This window comes from Thunnus maccoyii, chromosome 11 (assembly GCF_910596095.1).
Source record: "Thunnus maccoyii chromosome 11, fThuMac1.1, whole genome shotgun sequence".
NCBI classification, from domain to species: domain Eukaryota; kingdom Metazoa; phylum Chordata; class Actinopteri; order Scombriformes; family Scombridae; genus Thunnus; species Thunnus maccoyii.
Genome location: NC_056543.1, coordinates 11486541 through 11508432, shown reverse-complemented (window position 1 = coordinate 11508432; position 21892 = coordinate 11486541). Strand labels below are relative to the sequence as shown.

The following is a 21892-nucleotide window of genomic DNA, read 5'->3' as shown; positions in this document are numbered from 1 at the left end:
ATTGAACATGACAAAAAAAATCAATTTCTCTCCTCTGTACCGTCAATGAGATTTATGTTAAGTGCAGTTCTTTCAATGGCAGAGAAAACTAGGTTTTTACTTCCAAAAAAATACTCCCAAAAAGGAAAAATAAGGCTTTTTCTTCAAGAAAAAGACAGAACAGAAAAAAGCTTTTACTTCCGGATGAACGTCCAATCAGATTCTGTTCATTCGGCCAATCACTTCGGTGGATCGGCGGCCAATCGGAAAGCCGCATCGCCCTTACTGATCCCGCCCCTTGGTCATTTACCAGATAGTTATAGAAGAAACAAGATTTTTGGGAGTAGCTAACGGTAGGTGGTTTACCACTGAACACACAAAAACCACAAAATTATGTGTATATGTTAGCCACATACAAGCCACTGGCAATGCCACTGTTGAAATTTGTTTCACCAAATGGAAACTGAACTGACTAACGCCAAAACGTCACCTAAAGACTTGTATTCATCCTCTTGTGGTATGGACATTTTTAAACCAACAACAATGGCAAGTTTAGGTAGTGAAGCTCTGTAGGAAGACGAGTAACGGCTGACGTTAACGGGAAGTCGACACTGGCCGGACAATCATGTTGCCTCGACTATTTTCGTGGTTGCTGCTGCTGGTCTGTCTGGATCTGCTCAGACATGAACTCCCGGGGGCTCTGGCAGACTCGGTACCCAGCGCTGCCAAAACTTTAGTGTGGGGACCCGGACTGGAGACAAATATCGTCCTGCCTGCTCGATTTTTCTACATACAGGCTGTGGACAGCTCGGGAAGAAAGTGAGTAGGCCTGATATGGCGCCGTTATTGTTCTTTCTTTTTTTTTTCTTCTTTTTTATGGCCGGTTTTCCAGCTGCAACCTGTGAAATTTAATTGGCAAGCAATGCTGCTTTCAAGTTCTCCACGTAGCATCCTGCTATGGAGCTATAATGTGATTATATTGGTCAGTTTGAGCAAAATAAGTCACATTTTTTTCATATATTAATGAAAATACTGTGTAATAATGTTACTTGTTTTACTAGGTGATTGTGCGAGAGCTAAACGACTTGATTTGTGTCTATAACTGTAATTTAATAAACACATCAGTCTGTGACAAAGATCTACAATTGCACATCAACACTCCAATAAGCAGAGATGCAGCCCCTAGTATGGCTATTTTTGTCTGAACACTGTCTTCAGTGTTTGTTTTGCTGAAGAAAATGTGTTGTATAATATTCTGTAGAACTAATAAGCCCTGATGTCTAGCTTTCCCATAAAAAATGAATGTACTCAAATGTGACACAAGTCCCACTTTTTCAAATGTAATGTCCAGGAAACTGTTTCCTATTCAGGCCTGTATGATTCTTTCTGAGATGTCCTACTTGCAAAATGACAGGCAAGTGGAAAATATAACCTCCTTCCAATTTTGTTGACAATGGACAAAGGTTGGGTGTTTCTATTGGCACCTTATACTGTATAGGTAGGTAGGTACTTTATTAATCCCTGTTACAGCAGCAATAGCAATAGAATAACACAACAAGTATAACAATTAAAATAAGGGTAGTGATAAGAATAACGATAAAATAAACAATACATTCTACAGGATTGAAATGTACAAATGTGGAAATATACAAAAGCTATTTAAGAGCAGTGTGTGCAAAAGAGCAAATGTCCAAATGTATGTAGAGTCTGAACGTGCTCCTCTCTGCCTGGCCAGAGGGTCATAAAGTGGATGAGAGGTGTTGTCCATGCTGGCCCGCCGTTTGACCAGCATTCTTCTCTCAGCCACCACATCTGCTGGGTCCAAGCTGGTCCCCAGGAGAGACCCCGCCTTCCTCAGCAGTCTGTCTATCCTGTTGGTGTCTGCAGCTTTTATGCGGATGCCTCAGTGTATAACCACAAATAAAAGACAACGTAGTAAATCTTTCAACCACATGTGGTGTAGTATGAAAGTTGAAACTTTAAACTAGTCTAATGGTGAGAGAGCAGACATGAAAGTTTGTGCCCCAGGGAGAAACATGTGAGCCGACCTCCAATGACCCCCTTCATCAAAAAGCTCCCATGGGCCCAATGAAGGTGTCAGTGGGTGTCACTTTCACACATGCTCTGCGTCTCAAGATAGCTATCAGTTTCTCAGTTCTATTCATGTCTCGCCTGCTACAAAACACGACATTATTGTTGTCTGCGGGTACAGACGTGACACAGTAACATCATTTCAAAACCAAGAGGCCATGAAATGATATCTGTAAAACCCTATCTGCAAAGCACAACTTGTTACATTTAATTACAGTGTAGTTACAAGTTATGACAACAATTATGTTTTGGCACATTTAGTCTGAAATTAAACAGTGAGTTTGAGGTTAAAGCATGGATTTTGAGGGTGTTTTACATCCATATTAGGTGAAGAGCAAGTGAAGATCCTAAACATATAGATAAGGAAATGAAGGATTTTTTTTATAGCCAAACAGTGGAATGTTCCTAACTGACCGAGTCGGTCGTCTGACCTTATTCCAACTGAGAAAATGTTTCACTTGCTGCAGACTAGACTGGAAGTAAAATCCCCCAAAACAAACAAGAAGTGGAGATGTCTGCAGCACAGGTCTGGGACAAAGAAAGACTATGTATTGAACCAAAACCACATATTATCTAACTACTTTCTGTCCTCAAAAAATTGGGGGACTGTGTGCAAGGGCTACAGATACTATAGATTTCAACTGAGGTGGATGTAAACACTCAAAAAGACCCTACTACCTACTTACTGTGGGTGATGGACCATTACATGAACACACAGTTTTCTGTTTAAGTTCGGACAGTTGTGTTATTTTCACACGAGAGATTTCTGTATTTGTGTTTTATGCCCTTGCTTTTCTCACTGGTTCGAAGTGGATGGGGCTCAGCTGGAAAAAGATGATGTTACTTATTTCGGTGCACCAATCAGAGCTGAAGATCATTTCAATAAAGTCTGCAAATCAAGCAAAACCCACAGAGTCATGATGAAGCAGATTAGAAGAGTTTTTGAATGTTTGACTCTTAGTTGAACTTAACTTTAATTGATTCTTATGCAAATGTGAATATGTTAAGGAGAAATACTTTCAGGCTTTAAAGCTGAAAGTCAGCAGTCAAGCATCTAAGTCACTGTTTCATTTGGTCTTTGAGTTTTAAATGCATAATTAACTTAAGATAGCCATGTCTGATAAGTGTAACTCTGATCACAAATGTCAGACTCTTACAAAATTACATGTCATTATTGGTGTATTAGGAAAAAAAAAATTCAATTAAAACTCTGCCGACGTTTCAATCAAACCACAGTTTCAGCTACATTTTTAAATTGTCTTTAAAAAAAAATAGATACAAATATCTAACAAAATGTATATTTGGGAAGGCGAAAACTTATTAGATGAGCCAACCAAATGGTATGCATGGAAAACACTGGGGTATATTTCATATATTTTTAGTTTAAGTTTAATATTTTATCACTATTTCACTCAGTGTGATGTTCAGCTACATAATACGGGACGGATGGTAAAGTTTCCCAACATGTTAACAATCAAGACAGTTGTATGATTACAGAGTTAGTCTCGAAGGATTTCAATACTGTGTCTTGACAATTTAACACTCAATGTATCAATCAATAGGCTAAAATTTGTGTTTAATTCCATTGGACAGTCTTTAAGCTGAAATGAAAAACTTCTCACCAATCTTCTCATCATCGCTAATATTTCCCTGGCATCGTTGTTTCTGAACATTTAGCTGTACATGTTCTCTCTCCCACAGTTTAACAACATCACCCGGTGAGAAAACCTTTGAAGTGAAGATTACTTCTCCATCGGAGCAGTTCACCAGGATCTGGATCCAGGTTCTGGATCGTCACGATGGGTCCTTCTTGGTTCGCTACAGAATGTACGCCAGCTACACGGACCTTCACATCCAAATTCTGTTTCAGGACAAACACGTTGCCAAGTCACCGTTCATCCTGAAAGGTACAATACAATCCAGACTGCCTGCAAAATGTGTTTTTGGGGTGAGATGACATCCAAAGACATCAAAAGAACTTATATATAGCCATATATGTTACTAACATTAAGACAAGTGACATGTACTACTCCCTACTCATCCTGTAAACCTGCATGTTCACCAGCTGTGTTTTTCTAGTTACTGACAAAGATGTTACATGTATTTTTCCTCTACAGGCCCAGTCTACCATGAGGGCTGTGACTGTCCCCAGCCCAGTAGCTCCCTATGGGAGGACCACATGCACTGTCCTCAGTCCTTCCCACAGATAGACAGAGATCTGTCCCTTTACGCCAGTGTCGACCCAGATCGCAACGCTGAAGAGATCCCGCAGCGCTTCGGACAGCGACAAAGCCTCTGCCACTACACTGTCAAAGACAACAAGGTAGCTCAGAGTGGGATAAGTATTACATCAGAAACACCGGATATAATAAGATAGCAGAGCGGAGTATGGCAGAGCGGGTGATTTCTACAAATATGAGTTATGTTGGATCATTGCTGATCATCAGATCAAAGCTGTCAGTATCAGATAGCGTGTGAAGACGTTCCGTATTTGATGTTTTATTTTTCATTCTTGTCAACACGGAGACTTTTCTGAAACAGCCTTTATACTTCACCAAAAGAGAGACTAATGAAATGATTTTACCAGGGTTGGCAGCTCTTAATGGCAGCGTGAGATATGTTTTATTGTAGATTTTTCACTCTTTGAGACATTACTGAAGCTGTTGAGTAATCCTCCCTGGAGCAAATGGTCAGTATCAGCCTGATCTACCATCAAACTGATATATTGGTCTAACTGTAACTAAAACAGTGACAAAATAAAAGATTCTCTCAGATTCTCTTTCAAATGCAATCATAACTAAAGGGCTGTATAGTAATAAAGTGTAGTATTTCTTCAGCTTCAGTTAAGGCTGTGTGATAACATAGTAAGCCAGGAGAGCCTGGAGCTATGTGATCCACCTGTAAGAACAGTGTATCAACCAGGTGTTCAAGGGTACAGTCATCTCAAAATACCACTGTGGAAATGAATCTGGGTTGCTGTAATAGTGATATGTGTAAAGCACTATTCGCACAGTGCTAGCATTACCTGGGAACATCCAGTAATTTGTCAGTTGTCAATGATTTACAGTCCCATTGTAATTTATACATTGTGTTTTCAGACAGGACGAGTGTCTTCTTACGAATTTGGTTATTTAGATTCATGCAAAATCCTGATTTTAAACATGGAGTCCGGTTCTACGGACAGATAAACTGCACAGGCTATATTTTATGAAAAGTAAATTATTATTAATCCACTGCTAAATTATAACTCTCCATAGACTGACATTCATAATAATTCACTATACTGCAACAGGACTTTGTGTTTATAGTATATACAGATGTTTTATAATAACGCATGATATGTTTTTATGTTCATGTAGCTTTTCATTCCCTTTAGGTCTACGTTAAAACATTTGGTGAGCATGTAGGTTTCAGAATCTTTATGGATGCCATCCTCCTGTCACTCAGCAGAAAGGTAAGCTGTTTTGAAAGTTTTGTGAATTTGTATTACTAAAACATGTCAGTTCTTTTAACAGAACGCCTGATAAGATTTTTTTTTTATCACTCGCTCTTGGATGACTAGACATTTTAGAGGTGCATACACCGTTTCCCTCTCCATGGTGTGTTGCTGTGTTGTGTGTCCAGGTGCAGCTCCCTGATATGGAGTTTTTTGTTAACCTCGGTGACTGGCCGTTGGAAAAGAGGAAACCCGCACAGAATATTCATCCTATCTTCTCTTGGTGTGGCTCTAACAATACCAGAGATATTGTTATGCCCACTTATGACCTGACAGAGTCTGTCCTGGAGACCATGGGAAGGTAAGGCTATGCATCCATAAACACCAAATGTTCAGCAAATTTTGTATTAAGCTAAAAGATTTGTCAGCTCTTGTGCAGAATAAATGTTACTTAGTTTGCACGAGAGTTTTCACAATTGGCGATATCATTCATTTTGAGTGAGTGTGCTGCCAATGCGTAACTATTCATTCCTGGACAACCTTAAAGGGTTACCCCATTGAAAATCACTTTGGAGTATCAAATACTCACTGCCTGTACTTATGAATGTTGGCTATGAAAGGTTTGTTTCTTTGTGGAGAATGGGAACCAGCCAACCAGAGACCCAGCTAATAAACTTACAAGTGAAAGTGAGGAAGTGAATTATGCTGCAGGATTAGGAGTAGGTGTGAAAAAAGGGTTTTTTTGGCGCACTGGTGTGAATATTAATTTAGTCTAATGTGTCCACCGGATTGAATTTGAAATGTGAGGTGATCCTCGTCATGACGATTCCTAACACGCCCCGCTTCCTCTGGCAGATGACAGTGGGGACAAGTGGGCTTGTGTAAACAGACAGCGCCATGACACTGTCACACTGCAGCCTGAATAATTCAACAGAAATAAAACTGTCAGGAAGCTTATTATTTCCTCATCTCACCTCTCAGCTTGTAGAAAGTGATGCTTCATGCATTTTTATGTAGTGCAAAACAGCTTATATGGATGTGACAGCAAAATATTTTTGCTTTTTACATCTAAATTGAGTTCACAAAACATCTCTCCATAACAAGCGTGCATTAACTTTATGCCCTGCAGAAACTCGCTGTATAATGAGCGATACTCGCTCACCAGATGTATCCAGTGTGCCTTTGTGTCTGGAGTTGTTGATCTCTGTATGACAAAACTTTGTTTAAATTACAACAGTGAACTTGTGAAACAGTTTTTCATAAAGGAAAAAAGCAATACGTGTGCTCCAGGGTACAAATAAAATGTAATTTATAGGCAATGAGGCCAAAAGTTACAGTATGAGGTCAGCCCTGTATGTTGGCAAAATAATATGACATTCGTAATTGATACATACATGCACGTCATTATGTCTATTATCTATGTATATGAGGTTTGACATGCAACATATTGTCCATCTAATTAACAGAGTAAGCCTGGATATGATGTCAGTGCAGGCCAATACAGGGCCACCATGGCCGGAGAAGAATGCTACAGCCTTCTGGAGAGGGCGGGACAGTCGTCAGGAGCGCCTGGAGCTGGTCAAAATGTCGAGGGCTCACCCCGACATGATAGATGCTGCTTTTACCAACTTCTTCTTCTTCAAACATGACGAGAGTCTCTACGGGCCGCTGGTCAAACACGTCTCTTTCTTTGACTTCTTCAAGGTGAGAGTGCACCAGTGTGGCTGGTGTCTGATGTAAGTCATACATAAAATGCCTCCAGATAAAAAAAAAACAGTGGTTAATTATATTATGCAAATGCGGGGTCTGATATTTTTGATAACCTTGAAACAAGTGTGTAATAATGAAGAGTTGGTAGAACTACTATACCCCATAAGAATTAACAGGAACATCTGCAGCTCTTTGCAGCTTTCAGCTAATTGTTTTACAACCAAAAGAAGGCATTTCCAGCAAACAAGCTCAGACAAGTTGAGTATGCACATTATACATAGAATGAAAGAGTAGAGAGCTGAAGTAAGCTAGTGTCTAGAGAGAGAAGAGAAGCATCTAACAAGCATCAGACCCAGGTATTTTTCTCAGGAGATGATGGACCAAGCAAGTGTTCAAAAGGCCAGTAGCTACTATATGTATGTACGCTAGCTTGATGGCCAGAAACACCAATGGAATGTGTAAATGTAAAATAACTTTCCAACAGGTTGGACATAACTTTATAAGCCATAATATGACAATTGAAAATAACTGAATAACAATGAGGCCTTCACTAATGAGCCGACTTACTTCCATATAAGAAATTACATTCAGATGTGTATTCTGATAAATGTATAGTTATTTTATTTTTCTTTTCACACATATTTAATTCATAAAACCAGTCTCTTTTTATCCTAACTGGCAATATTAAGCAGTTTTTACTACATTTTAATCTAATTTTTATTTTTTGTTCCATGTCCACCACCAGTACAAGTATCAAATAAACATTGACGGCACTGTCGCAGCGTATCGTCTGCCGTACCTACTGGCAGGAGACAGCGTCGTGTTAAAGCAAGATTCTGGCTACTACGAGCATTTCTACAATGAGCTCCGGCCATGGGAGCACTATATCCCAATCAAGGCGGACCTCGGAGACCTGCTGGAAAAGATCCAGTGGGCTCGTGACCACGATGAAGAGGTGATGATGACTAGATAATGATTATGGAGTGGTATTTAAAAAGAGTATCATTCACTGCTTTACCAGTTTTTTGGCTGTTATCCAATTTGACTTAGTCATATTCAGATTAATGTGTTGATACTTTGTGTTTATGTGTTAACCCCTATAAATAGTAACATAGTACTGTACTATTGTGTCAGAATGGAGGAGATTTTCTCTGTGTGGCTGTGATTGGAAAAAATAACCCAAGTTGCCATGATTGTTGGTGTCTTTCAGGTGAAGAAAATTGCACTGGCGGGTCAGCAATTTTCCCGCAATCATCTCATGGGAGACAAGATATTTTGTTATTACTACAAACTTTTCCAGGTAACATTTCTACAGCTGCAGAGTTAAAGGAATTGAACTATTGAAAAGCTATAGGTGATCACCATTGCCTGACACAACAGCCATAATTACACTAACAAACAGTAATACCAACAGCATTATGAGACAACAACACTACTTAATATAAAAAATATATTGCATTTGCACTGTATTACATTAAATATGTCATTCTGAATACAATGTTTTCACATCATTCAGAAACGTGTTGTAACGGCATAGTGATGTTCCTTTCTATAATACAGATTTTCTTCTCGTAGGAATATGCCAAACTCCAGGTTACAGAGCCCAAGGTTCGCGAGGGCATGGAGCTTGTAGCACAGCCCGGTGACGACCTGTTTCCATGTTTCTGCCACAGGATGCAGGTAAGGGCACTGTTAAGATTCCCTTTCATCAGTGACTTTGGTGGTGTTTTACCTCACCTCAGCTTACAACATAACATCAGTAACACTAGAGTCTAGACCCAGTTAGACTGTTTTAATACACATGTAGTAAAACTTGTTCCAAATACACACTGCACAAGAGAAATGGCAACATGCTGAAACAGTAGCAAGACCTGTCTACTATGAGGTTTAACACTTTCATGCTTTGATGCTTAGTTTATCTTTCCTACATATAATGTAATAATGTCTGTTCTGTTCTGTATTAGGTTTCGTTCACACTAAACACTTAGACTTTCTATCTTAGGAAAAACACAGGTGTTACTGATAACAATAACAATGGCTCCCTCTACATATAAGTGTAGGGAGCCATTGTTTATGTAAGACATGACAGTATGATTGTGAGCCAGCGTGCACTACACCAGGATCCTGACACTGATAGTGGGACTCAGCCAATGTTAATTTTATTATTCACGCCTGTGCTTTTCCTACTGTGACATGCCAGAATATCTTTTGTGAAAGAGGCTTACACTAATTTGTATTATGTCAAGTGATGGACCTCTATGTAGAGAGAGTTTTTCAGTTGTCTGCTCTATGATAGATATGCCTGCTAATTTGTACATGATTGAGGAGGTAGCGGGCAAAGACCTCATTAAAAACATCATGTTACATCACTAGACGTCAGGACTTGGGTGTGAAAAACCTGTAGTAGAATAAACTAGAATAGCTATTATCTGTGGCAAACACATTGTTGGGTTTAAGCTTTTCAGTGGCAATAGTTCTAATAAGGAAAAATATATATACTCAGCCTCAAGACACACCTTTCTACTCATGAGTGTGTGGCTCCCTCTGGTGTGTGTAAAGATGCCACTGCATCTTCCTAAATTGAACATAAAAATTACTCAAAACAGCAAAGGCCCTGCACACCCACACAGATGTTTTCAACAGCTGCGCTCCATTTGTCCCTGCTGGCTTTTTGTATGTTACATAACAGGGGCAGGGACAATACAATCCTTTTTTCCATTTGGATTCAGCCACTTCCGAGCACAACGTCTCTATTAGTCTTTCTTACTTACAATGGCATGTTCTGTTTTTATGTTGAGTTGAAATGGAGTGGAAATCACGGCCAACAGGCTCAAACTGTGCCGGTAGAGTTTTAGCATGTACCTAATGATGATGGTGTAAGTTGTCCCGCACAGGAGTGTGAGGGAGATGCCAGTCAGGAGTAGTTTGTACATGCCCACACAGTCTTAAGCTGCAGTCAGATCAAAATCCGCCTGGCGGATGGGGACTGTGTGGGTTGGGTTGTAAACATAAATCATCATCTTCTGTCACTGTCCTTGGACTCACTACAGCCACGCAGCATCTCTTCCTCTCTGCTGTTGTATTATTTTATTTATAACACAAGAATATAAATAATCAGTATTTCAAATCAGCTGGATATTGGACAGCCTGCGCTATTAGAGGTCTACTCAGGCAACATGGGTGTGTGTAGATTTAAATATTATTAAAGCAAACTGTAAACTGCAAAGTTTAACATATTTTTCATTTTTTTTTCATTTATTTACACAATGAGATTTGAATATGATAACTAGTGCACATATTCAAGTTTGATTGAGTGACAGTTTAGACTAAACTGTTGCACAAATGTATATTACTCTGAAGGACTTTTACACATATGTTTTCATTTAAATTTGTGTTGTAAACTCTGTACAAGACAAGTCCAAGTTCAGTACCTGGAGGCACACATTTCTTCTCACACACTAAAGCCAGTTCATGATTTGTTTTGAAAGCTGGCACATTTTCTAGAGTCACTTGTCCTTCTGATCCTAACATGAATGTTTTTGTTTGTTTTTCAGGCAAAGGATGAACTTTGATTCACCTGTCATCCAGTTACAGAGCAATCCTTCATATCTCATATGTTGCCAAATAATAAAGTGTGAATAAGTTGTATGAATGTTTTGACAATATTTTGAATTTTACATGTTATCTGATTTTTAAAATAAATACTTTCTTTTTATATGTTTAAAGTTATTGTAATTTTCTTTTGTATTATAAACTCTCTCTTACCCCATCAGACACTGTTTTACATACATATGCAGAGTCCAAATTTATTTTTTAAAGTGCTATTAAATAGAGTTGTATTGTCTTTCATGCAGGATGTATTCAGGCATAAGGATCTTTATCTGTATATGTCCAAGTTGCAATGTCAACATTCAGCTGACCTGCTGAAGTGTCCTTCTGCTGAACAAATAAATCATGTCAGCTCCATGTTTGCTGCTCTGTAGCTGATAAGTAAAAAGACAATGATCTGTAGCCAAAGGCCAATGTTGTTTATATTGCTGATAGTAGTAGACAGAGGTGGAAGAAGTATTCAGATCCTTTTCTTAAGTAAAAGTAGAAATACGGTTGGCTAAAAATACTCCTACAAGTAAAAGTCCTGAATTCCAAAAGTTTATGTTAGTGAAGTACTCATTATGCAGACTGGCTTCTTTTAAAGAGTGTTTATTATGATAGTATATTGTTTGTTTTTGTCACTAACAAATACACGTAACTTATTAACATTGTAGTTTATCAATGTAGAGACAATTTTAGATACTTTGGGTAGATTAATAGTAATAGTAAGCTACTGCATTATATTATATAAGTATTTACAATAATAATAATACACTTTGTATAGTTTAACCACAGTTAGAACATGAATATATATTAGTTTATATAAAATCTTAATCTGAGAAGTATTTACTATAAGTAGCTCACAAATGTAGGGGAGTAGAAAGTACAATGTTTCCCTCTGAAATGTAGTGGATAAGAGGTACAAAGTACCATAAAATGGAAATACTTAAGTAAAGTACAAGTACCTCAAATTTGTATTCGTAGCGAACATTTAAAATATTTAATTAAGCTGCAATGAGCACCCCGAAACACTAGAGGTCAGTCATTTGTTGTTGTGTTCTGCTGTTCGGAGTTCAAAGAAGAAACATCTCAAGATGGACAAGTTTTACGAGGTAAATACCTGCTAGCAACTGTAAAATTAGAGCCTTTAAGATATGGTAAGAGCTGAAACCATATATAGATAGCGGTCTAACATTAGAGTGTTTAATACAGCTTTAAGTCGTAAAAGGTAAAAAGCACAGACTTCATGGAAACATCACCTCACGCCTGGGACACACTGGATGCGTGAGCAGCGCGTGTGCGTGTGTGTCGCTGAACTGCTGCGTCTCTCACGCTTGTAGCGTCAACACTGGAAGCGTGTCTGCTGCGGCGCTTCTGCCACTGGCAGCCCTATCTTTCTCGTTTTCCCTGTCTATTAACATGGGCGCCGAAATGAAAAGTAAGAGGTTCCGCGACGCACGCGCGCTGCTCCCGCATCCAGTGCGTCCCACAGCTAACCATCGTTAACTGAGTAATGTGGCATTCATGTGGTGTCGGAATAATCGGAAAAATGACTTCCCGACTGGGAAAATTCACAAAATGAGATTCACGCCTAGCTTTTGAATGCTTTATGGGAAGGTTGTACTTGGAATAAAAGCTGCAATTTGTATTAAAGAAAAGTATGTATTTTCGTTTTACACAATATGCAAAGTTAACAGGAACTTTCCTAATATAATAATTATAATAATAATGATGATAATAACAATAATAATAATAATAATAATAATAATAATAATAATAATAATAAACAACTTTGTTTTCAGATTACATTAATTAAATAACTAGCAATGTTTTGAGAGGAAATGTTAACATTTTGCTATAATGGTTTATCCCAGTTGGTAGTCCTTGTACACTCTGTTAAATGTCTTAGATTGTGTGTTAAATGGCCAGCAGTATGTCAACAAACACAAAACCTAAGTTAGACCTTGTGCTTACTAAATGCTCACTGACTTTCAGGAAAAAGTGAAAGTGCCATTTGGGAAGAAGCATCTGGATGCTGCCCTGTGTGCTCCTACCTCAGTGAAACATGCTCTCACAGCCGTCATACTCACTCATGGTGCTGGAGGAGACATGAACTTCAGACATCTGGTCTCTCTGGCACATGCACTGGCTTCAAAAGGCTTCCTCTGTCTCCGTTTTACATGCAAAGGTTTAAACCTGGCTTACAGAGTGAAGGCTTACCATGCTGTGTGGGTAAGCATATTCATTCATTCATTCATTCAAGAAAGCACAGTCACATGGTGCATTGTAATATCAATCTAAACTGTATAGCATGAATACATTTTGTTGTTCAGTAATGTTTGTTTTTTTCTCCTAGCACTACTTAAAATCACTACAGACGTTTACCATAAAGCACATATTTGTTGGCGGTAAGCAGCAATAGCAGGTTTACTATATTTCACATGAATTAGATACATGTGCCATGTACACTGTGTATTCACAAACAAGTTAAAGAATAATTACTGTGTGTGTGACTTTGCTTTGCAACAGAATAACTACATCCTTAACTAGTTTCATCCACATCAGTAATATATTAAGCCAATTTTGGAAACTAGATGCACATTTCATAGCAATGACATTAAAAATGAACACTGTGACCTCTCCTCAGGCAGGTCAATGGGATGTCGTGCCGCCGCGGCTGTAGCCAGGCAACTCAGCGATGAATCAGAGGACGCTGTTCAGGGTGTGATCTGCCTGTCTTTTCCCCTGCACCCCCCAGGACAGACAGATGCACATCGACAACGGAGTGAAGATCTCAAGGGGCTGCCCGAACACATGGCAGTGCTGTTTGTATCTGGCACAGAGGACAACATGTGTGACAGAGTGAGAACTGTTGGGGGCTTTTTCATTAATGCATTTCTGTGTTCGTCAGTCACACGCTGTTTATAAAATGCTGAAATCATAAGTTGCATATATTCTTCTGTATTTACATTCTGACTTCCTTTAATGAAACTTGTATTGTTGTGATTGTAAAGTCCAGTCCTATATTATTTTGTATAATATGATCAATATCCTGCCATGTGAGTTGTGCTTGTATTCCCAGTGTGTGAAATGTATGGCTTTTTGTTTTATTGTTAATATTTGCCATACCAATTATTTTGCTTTCTGTCTTCACTTAGGTCCTTTTTGATGGAATGATAAAGGAAATGAAAGCTCAAGTTGAGGTTTTCTGGCTAAACGGAGGCAACCATGGACTGACAGTGAAGGGAAGGTCGGAGGAGTCTGTGATGGATGAAGTGAATTTACAAGTCATCACCTGGATGAGTAAATTGAGAGAATAGATTCATTTATGACTTCAGATCATTTTGATTTTCTTTGTTTTGTTTTGTTCTACTTGTTAAATAAAGTATTTTTTTATACAATGTGGTGATCTTGTTTTGTCTTTGTGTCATCAGAAAGTACAGACCAAATGGGAAAAAAATATATTCAAAGCTACCAAAAACATCTTAATGTCTAAGGAAATAAATCTTTAACCCTTTTTAACAGTCAGCCCCTTTTAATGGTCATCCACAGCTCTTAACCTGTCCACAAAATCGGACATAAATTACTGCAGTACTGTGCGTTGAGTTAGAATTGTATTATCCTGGAACCAGTTAACAGCAGTGAGAAGACCGTTGTGCTGTAAAAGTTACTATAACTAAGCACAGCATTGCGTTATTGCTGAAAATAAGACAGTGACAAATTTGCTTACGCCTGGTTTTTGTTTTTTAAATTATTGCTAATATGTTTCATAAGCTTTAATACATTTTTACATTTAGCCTGGAATGGAAAAGTAATGTATTATGGAGTTTCTGGATTTTTGTAAATGGAAAAAAAAACCAAACATAACCTTGAGTCATTAACAGTAATGCTGGTCTGTTTTGGAGAGGAGTACTGCAGTTAGTGTATATACTTGAAGAGAACAAGTCTTTATGAAGGTGTGTGTGTGTGACCAAAAATGTCTATTCATTAACTGTCAATTTGCACCCATTGTGCACTTTTTATTTCATGCTGATATAAATTCATTGAGTCAACACATTCACTATCCACAAAGTAATAAAAAAAAAGATTTATTACTGCCACTATTTCAATCTATTAACTGTTACAGATGTCATGTTTTAGAACCAGACTTGAAAACTGACAGAACTGCTATATTTCTAGTAACGTTATATCTAAGGACGTCACTCTGGTCTGTTGTGCTTGCAAGTGTTTTGTTCATACTGTGGTCCTGAAGGAGCGTTTGTTACCATGGCAACTGAACTCCTTGTGAATAAAAAGTGTAAGTTTTATCACTATCTTGTGAGACCAGAGATCCTGGTTTAACCCATAGACTGTATAAAAATAACTAAAAATAATAATAATAATTAATATAATTAACCATGAACCCACTAAACTCGCTGCTGTCCCTTTAAGACACAGACGTTTACATTTATTCGAAGACGATTGGCTGGCGGACTTCCGTGTTTTGCGGAGCACCATGGCAGGAGAACCGTGGAATAGGGTAAACATTCCCTTTCCGAGTGCCGTTTCTAGCGTCCGTATACATTTTAGCCCCAAAACAGGTACGATACACTGCTCGTATACTACTTAGCTACTTATCTTGACTTTGTTTCGTGATGTCTGAGCGCTAAAAACGCTGTATAATATGTGTCGCTTGCAACCCACGTGGGAGTGAGCGTGGATCCACCCCCAGTACTGTGGATGTAACTTTTTGTCAGTATCTTAAAATAAGTGGTAATGTTCGAGTGTTGTCGTTGTTTTCCAGATGTAAATGTGGAAACCCTTTTGGTGGAAAACGGGAAGGTCCTCAAGCTTATTCGCAGTGAGATTCTTCAAACGGAGATAAGACTTCTCTACGAGCTGATCTACGTCCTTAATAACAGCTACAGAGGCAATAAGACGTTCAAAGGCTTAAAGCAGGTGAGGAGTGTTGCAGAAGCTAATACATCTGACCCCTGGAGAACGTGTGAGAGTGGATCTGTTGCAGTCCTGGTGATGGGGAACGTGTCAGTCATTCAAGATTCATAAGTCAGACAAGTAACAAAATCAGAAGAGCTAATTCACTTTATGTGTCCTCATTTGTATGTCTTACAGGTTGAACAATGCATAAACAGGCTGAAGAATATGAAGCTCGATGTTGCTCTTCAGGAACTGACAGATCTATGTCCCAATAGGATTCAAAGGTAGGTAGAAAGGTTTGTTCTGTGTGCACAAATCTTGCCATTTAAGTTTATAACACTCAGCTATGTGACAGCTGGAATACACAGTATGTAACAGGTTAAAATTTGCAGTAATGTGGTTTGTGTGTGTGTGTGTGTGTGTGTGTTTAGAGAACTGAGCGTCAAGTCTGGTGAATGTGATGTTCCGAGTCAACCCATGCTGGAGTGGCTCTGTCTCAAAGTGCTGGGAGCTGCACACCTGATGAGCTGCACCTTGAATCGCTGCAGCAGAGCTTTTGTGTATCCTTTCCAGAGATTGCACTGATTGATGATCCCCCTCTGATAAAAATCATCGAAGATCTAATTTTTTTTTTTTTTTTGCACATGTTGGTTTCTTTGTCTGAATTAAGCTTAATAGTTTTGACCTTCTTGATGCTACATAACAGGTTTGTCCTTTAACATTCGCATCAGACTCTCAAAGCAGCAGATGAAATGGGAGGAGTTTGTGATCTTGAATGTGGTGATAACCAGCTTGCTCAGTCGGCTCTGGTGAGTGCTCATTGCCATTTTCATCTAAAGCCGCTTATACTGTAAATGCAAGCAGAGGCTGAATTATGATTTATCCTGCACAAGGCAACTTTAAATGTTGGCTTCAAACTGCAGTAAGATTTTTAACGATCTGTGTTTAAATAGTTTGTGTTGGTTAAGAAGCAGCTTCCACAGTCTAAATCCACCTGCCTTTGTGCTCCATCAGGGTGATTTTCCGTGGGGTCCTGGCCAGTCTGTCCACTCTGTATCAGCAGCTCCTGGAGTTCCTTAGAGAAGTAGCTCACCTTCAGCCCATGCCCTTCCTCAAAAGCTTCTCCCTGCCAGGAGATATGGCAGAGTTCCTGGGTCCCTCTCATGCATTGTTACTGACCAAATGGCGAACACGTGGTCTCCATGCCAAAGACCACAAGGAAAAGCAGCAGAGTAGGAAGAAATCTTCTGTTAAAGTCAAGAACCAGGGACGGACAAGGAAGGTGAAAGAAGATCTGGGTGTTGCTATCGAAAGAGGTGTGGAGCGTTTGTTTTTACGGTTTAATGATGATCATGTTACATCTGTTAAGCATTTACATTACAGATTTTTTTTTTTTCCCAGATCTGGCTCTCAATGCTGACATGAAGCCTTTTCTGAAGAGTTTCAGGAATTTAACAGAGGTACGTGAATGAACCATATGAATCTGTATATTTATTACTAAGTGCTGCCACCCATCTAATGATGACATCATTTTGGTAACCAAGGGCACGTCTCTCCTGCAGGAACCACACAAAGCTGAGAAGAAACAAATGTTCAAGAAACGAGTAAGAGAAGCTGCTACTTTCACAAACATGGTGACCCATCTCGAAGAAATGATCCTATGGTGCAAATCCCAAAAGATGGAAAAGGAAAAACATCTTTTAACCTTCCTGCGTTTAAAGTGCCAAAGGATGAAATGCCTCGAGACAGCAGGTTACAAGTAAGAACAACACTACAGAATATAGAGTTGTTGGGGTAAAACAACACGGTTGAAATACTGATTGTGCCTGATTTTATAATTTGTCCTCATTCTCAGCGTCCAGCGGAAGTTGCGGAGCTTCAGACAGGAAGTTTGCTGGGCTTTCTCTCCTCAAGGGGTAATGCCAAATGCCTGTCGGTCTTCTGCTGCTGTGAGGAAGAATGCTCACCTGAGAACTCGTTTTCAGTCACTCAGGAGGCGATTGAAGTCTCCTACAGTCAGCATTGGTGTCAAAAAGAAACAGGTGAAGAGACGAAGGAAGAGGACTGAGTTATCAGTGTCTGGACCTTCAGAGGACGACAAGAGAAGCAGGATTATACATGAAGCAACAGCTCAGACCACTGATTGCAACAGCCATGATGACATAGATGATATATTTGCCTCTGCAGGTTTGTGACACTTCTGAATTAAACACATGTATGCAGCAAAGCTGAGTTCAGTGTATGACACATTCCTCTGTTTTAAAAGGAAATATGGATGAAATTTAATGAATTACTGTATGAGAACTGATGAGTGTATGTCATTTCTATGAGATTTAAAACATGTTTTGGAAAAATGGAACAAGCTGCCTGTGTCACTCAAGCTAAACCCAGTTGAGAGGAGTTTTAAATCAGATCTCAAGAAATGGTTGTTAAATAATTTGTAGATGTACAAATGCTTGAGGTTTTACTGTCTGATTGAGTTTTTTTAAGTCTAATGTTATTCTTGCTTTACACTGTCTTATTCAGTCTGCCATCTTATACTGCAATAGAAGACCACAATAAGCTCTAGGGTTTTTTTTGTGTATTTTAATCCTCTACAGTTTTAAAAATTGTATGTGGAGCCTGTCTTTGTGATCAGGCTGTCATGTATGTTTTAAATTTTGTCAAATAAATCTATCTATCTGTATGAGTGAAGATTACACAAGTATTAAACACATGCAGCTGCAGATACACAGTATGCTACAATGCTTGCCACAAAGATGAAAAACCTTGTTTTACTGACCTCTTCTGGTTTAAAGTTGAATCATTTACACCTCTGATCACACAAAGCATCACAATGGGAATGTTGAGACATACCAACTTAAGAACTCAATCAGTAGAGGTCAGCAAAAAAGCTTAAGAGATTTTAACTGGTGTGAAGTTACTTTTAAAGCAGAAGTCAATATATGGATTCTGAGTTTTCAGGGCATTTTGCTTTTATTGGATAGGACAATAGAGTCAGAGAGGAGTATGACATGCAGCTAAAATCCCTGACTTGAACTGAACCGGGGACGAGTATACGCCTTAACCATTCACCTCTCAGGACTCCCAAGATGATGAAATAAAACTGTGGGGTGATGTAGCAGTTTATATGGAGAAACTTCAGAGTAAGGCAAACTATGAACATGTCCTGCTCCTGGTGATTGGCCCCTTGTGCTGAGAATGAGAAAAGCATTGAATGCTTTTGGTACAGATAAATCTTTATAGCCCTTTCACACAAAGTCATTGATGCCTTACATAGTGACAGCAGAGAAAGATGGGGAACAGCATGCAGTAAAGTACCATTGCCAGAGTGTAATTGTGGATGTTTCAGTTATGTGGCATGTTTCTTCACCAGTGCGCTACAGGCGCACACCAAACATGTACTTTTCTGCCAACTACAGCACCCACAAGATGGAATGTGCTTACTAGGGATATTCATTTCACATCCTGTTCCTCCTTCTTAAGACAGCAGTAACATACCAATTCTCATGCACACTGAAATAAAACCATGATATACTGCAGATTAGCTCATATTAAGTTGTAAAGGAGAGAGATAAAGCCATAAATGTTACAGTCTTGGTTTTCAAGATGTCTTGACACCAAATTGAGAAAATGAAGCAGCTTGTTTTATGTCTCTGGTGGCAGTTATGGCTCCACCTGGTGGAGTTGATACATTAATGCACTCAATGACCATTTGCACTCTGAGAAAATATAGAACGAATGTCTCAACCCCGTAAATTATAATGCCATAGATGGCATCAGTGTGAGTAATTGTAGGCTTTTCATCATCTCTATTGAATTGAATTTGTGGCTACAGAGATAGCAAGTGCTCATATTAACAGAAAACTTACTGGCAGTGGCATGTGTTAGTTGGCAAGATGGTCTCCAGACCTTGAAGTAGTGTTAAAGAACCATGCAGGTACAAGTGCCAGCACATGGAAACCATGCAAGTGTCTGGTGGTCCACAGTGACCCTCATTGAGTGGAGGCTGTGCACCAAATTAGAAACTAGGGGATAAGTTTTGTTGCAGTTCACAGTTTTGCTGCCCACCAGCTTCTCATCCTCTGCCAAAGACTCAGTCATCCCATCTACACAAATACAACACTGACATTTCCTTCCCCCTCACGAAGTCTGGCTTAAGTTATGGTCTAACATTAGCCTGTCAGCTCTATATGTGCATATCGGTCTGCAGATTCCTGATTCCTGTGCTTTCTGGGGATTTATCTAAACCAGACAAGGTGAACTTTTGTACTCCCCTGCAGTGAAGGAGATGGAGTGACGGTGCCAAATGCTATCAGTATCATGATTTTCACACTTGATGGGATTTACAGTATAATATATAGGTGATATACATATCAGAAAAACATTCTGGACACTTATCTGAGCTCGTCCAGTGATATTTTTACTCACGTCAAGTGTGTGTATTTCTCTCAACATGTGCTACACTGAACCATAAACATTTTGTAGTGATCATCTCCAACAAAACACATTATGTTACAGTTGGTATTTTTAATGCAGTAAAAAAAAAATACTTTGACCTTACTAATTTAATGTATAAATACAAAATAAAGGGCACACACACAATAAAGCATGAATTAACAACAATTTAGAGATGTGTTAGTGGTTTGTTCTGTGCAGACTGTACATTATATTTCTACAGAGTTTGGGTATGTATAGCTCACTCTGCTCAGCTGAATAGTGTGTTTACATCACTGACCTTGTCCTCTCTACCCTGTAGCCACTTATTGATGCTTCAGAAGAGTCTACAGTTTGTTGCCTGTAAGCAGTGATAAGATGTAAAATGTTGAAATGTGGCTGTCATTAATTACAGCAAACTTACCGACTAAAGAAACACTTCCCACCTACAGGATTGGTTGGCCAATTTCTGCAATAACTCCACTTTGATTTAGGTGTATCATTATCTGGTGGGGACAGCAAGTCTTAAGCACCATCTGCTGCCTCAGTTTAGGGTAGTGACACCATAGACTGTGGGACACACTGTCTGTCTATTCCTGTCAGCCAATGGGTATTTATTAGCACATCATTCTAAATAGATGAATCCACATGGCTGAGTTCAGTGCAGAAATTGTACACATTTTTGTTGGTTGTCAAGGGATTCTGTGAATGCATCAGTTTTTGCCCGCGGGCATAAATATGACCTAAAACAAGAAAAGGAATACAAAGGTTTGCACTCTCAACATCCAGCTCCTCAGTCTATTTTCCTCCTATCTTAATAGCAGCAAGGGAATAGAGCATGCAACTGTTTCAGGCTTGAACTTTTTGCATGGCATGGAACTAGGATTTCTCTCTCTCTCTCTCCCACTAATGCTCTCGTTTTTCTTGGGGGGACTTTTTGGACAGTCTTTATTCTCAATACTCTACCACAGGTGTAAGAAATCCATCACACCATTAGATGTACAGAGGCAAAAAAAAGCAAAGTGGTGCCATAGGGGCTAATCACAGTGCATCAAGCACATAGTGCCATTCATTACTCAGCCTGGTGTCCCATAATTCAGTGACCTAAAACATAAAATTGGACCTAAGCTGTGGAGGAAGTGGGAGAACAACTAGAGGAAAAAACGCAAGGTCAAAATCTTCATAATGGTTCGAGGGAGACACTGAATATGAAATGATTAATTGAATACCTCGTCAAAATTTCAATGCATTTATGTTACTCAATAATATATATGTCAAGCAGTAGATGATGCAATATCTTACCTATTTTTAAATACTGTAGTTAAGAGATACTGGTATAGTTTGCCCTCTTGTTCTTCTTTGAATAACATCTTCAAACCCCCCCATTCACAGAGGGGAAATATATTTAGTCCTTTAACAATGTGTTTCAACAAGAATGTGTTTAATGCTGTTTTAATGTCCTTGTCCAAGAACATATGTGGGGGAAAAACCTCTAGAGCTTTTAAAAATCCAGAGCATAATGTGCCCTTCATCAGTGCCGTACACAAGAGGGGCTGTGACCAGAAACAAACTTATGTGCGCTGTTCCTAAGCTGTGATTAAAGCGGTAAGAAAATAAAGTGAACAAAAGCATGTTGGGACCTTTGTGTACTTTTTCATGTTTGATGCCATTGGTGTTGCAGAACTGTGTTAACAAAATCTGTTGGGAGAATGCGGTGATAAGTTTCTGCTC

The 21892-nt window shown here is 39.0% G+C and overlaps 3 protein-coding genes across 5 annotated transcripts; all 3 read left to right on the top strand.

Moving 5' to 3' along the window:
• The first annotated feature begins 258 nt into the window (after window positions 1–258).
• poglut2 (protein O-glucosyltransferase 2) lies at window positions 259–10941 on the top strand. 3 transcript variants are annotated; one of them, XM_042426817.1, is made up of 10 exons: window positions 259–332; window positions 3772–3977; window positions 4188–4393; window positions 5447–5524; window positions 5695–5867; window positions 6973–7210; window positions 7962–8171; window positions 8427–8516; window positions 8792–8896; window positions 10771–10941. In XM_042426817.1, exons 2-10 carry the CDS (start codon window positions 3896–3898, stop codon window positions 10786–10788), a joined length of 1200 nt encoding a protein of 399 aa, XP_042282751.1. In that variant the 5' UTR covers window positions 259–332; window positions 3772–3895; the 3' UTR covers window positions 10789–10941. The 3 variants fall into 3 exon arrangements, with proteins under 3 accessions (XP_042282751.1, XP_042282750.1, XP_042282752.1); XM_042426816.1 differs by having other exon boundaries at window positions 282–798; XM_042426818.1 differs by lacking the exons at window positions 259–332; window positions 3772–3977 and having other exon boundaries at window positions 4305–4393; window positions 5430–5524.
• Window positions 10942–11815: 874 nt separating this feature from the next.
• tex30 (testis expressed 30) lies at window positions 11816–14208 on the top strand. Its single transcript, XM_042426820.1, has 5 exons — window positions 11816–11919; window positions 12803–13039; window positions 13164–13215; window positions 13455–13669; window positions 13966–14208. Exons 1-5 carry the CDS (start codon window positions 11902–11904, stop codon window positions 14125–14127), a joined length of 684 nt encoding a protein of 227 aa, XP_042282754.1. The 5' UTR covers window positions 11816–11901; the 3' UTR covers window positions 14128–14208.
• Window positions 14209–15260: 1052 nt separating this feature from the next.
• Window positions 15261–18410, top strand: nepro (nucleolus and neural progenitor protein). Its single transcript, XM_042426490.1, has 9 exons — window positions 15261–15387; window positions 15591–15745; window positions 15920–16008; window positions 16156–16284; window positions 16456–16533; window positions 16739–17040; window positions 17126–17184; window positions 17287–17483; window positions 17580–18410. Exons 1-9 carry the CDS (start codon window positions 15303–15305, stop codon window positions 17917–17919), a joined length of 1434 nt encoding a protein of 477 aa, XP_042282424.1. The 5' UTR covers window positions 15261–15302; the 3' UTR covers window positions 17920–18410.
• Window positions 18411–21892: the final 3482 nt, after the last annotated feature.

Bases quoted from the DNA above. Each gene is read 5' to 3' on its own strand.
- poglut2 (XM_042426816.1), top strand. From the start codon at position 605: ATGTTGCCTCGACTATTTTCGTGGTTGCTGCTGCTGGTCTGTCTGGAT. The intron at 4,394-5,446 runs GTAGCTCAGAGT...CATTCCCTTTAG, and splicing joins ACACTGTCAAAGACAACAAG to GTCTACGTTAAAACATTTGG. The intron at 5,868-6,972 runs GTAAGGCTATGC...TCTAATTAACAG, and splicing joins GTCCTGGAGACCATGGGAAG to AGTAAGCCTGGATATGATGT.
- tex30 (XM_042426820.1), top strand. The intron at 13,216-13,454 runs GTAAGCAGCAAT...ACCTCTCCTCAG, and splicing joins AAAGCACATATTTGTTGGCG to GCAGGTCAATGGGATGTCGT. The intron at 13,670-13,965 runs GTGAGAACTGTT...GTCTTCACTTAG, and splicing joins AGGACAACATGTGTGACAGA to GTCCTTTTTGATGGAATGAT.
- nepro (XM_042426490.1), top strand. From the start codon at position 15,303: ATGGCAGGAGAACCGTGGAATAGGGTAAACATTCCCTTTCCGAGTGCC. The intron at 16,009-16,155 runs GTAGGTAGAAAG...GTGTGTGTTTAG, and splicing joins TGTCCCAATAGGATTCAAAG to AGAACTGAGCGTCAAGTCTG. The intron at 16,534-16,738 runs GTGAGTGCTCAT...GTGCTCCATCAG, and splicing joins AGCTTGCTCAGTCGGCTCTG to GGTGATTTTCCGTGGGGTCC.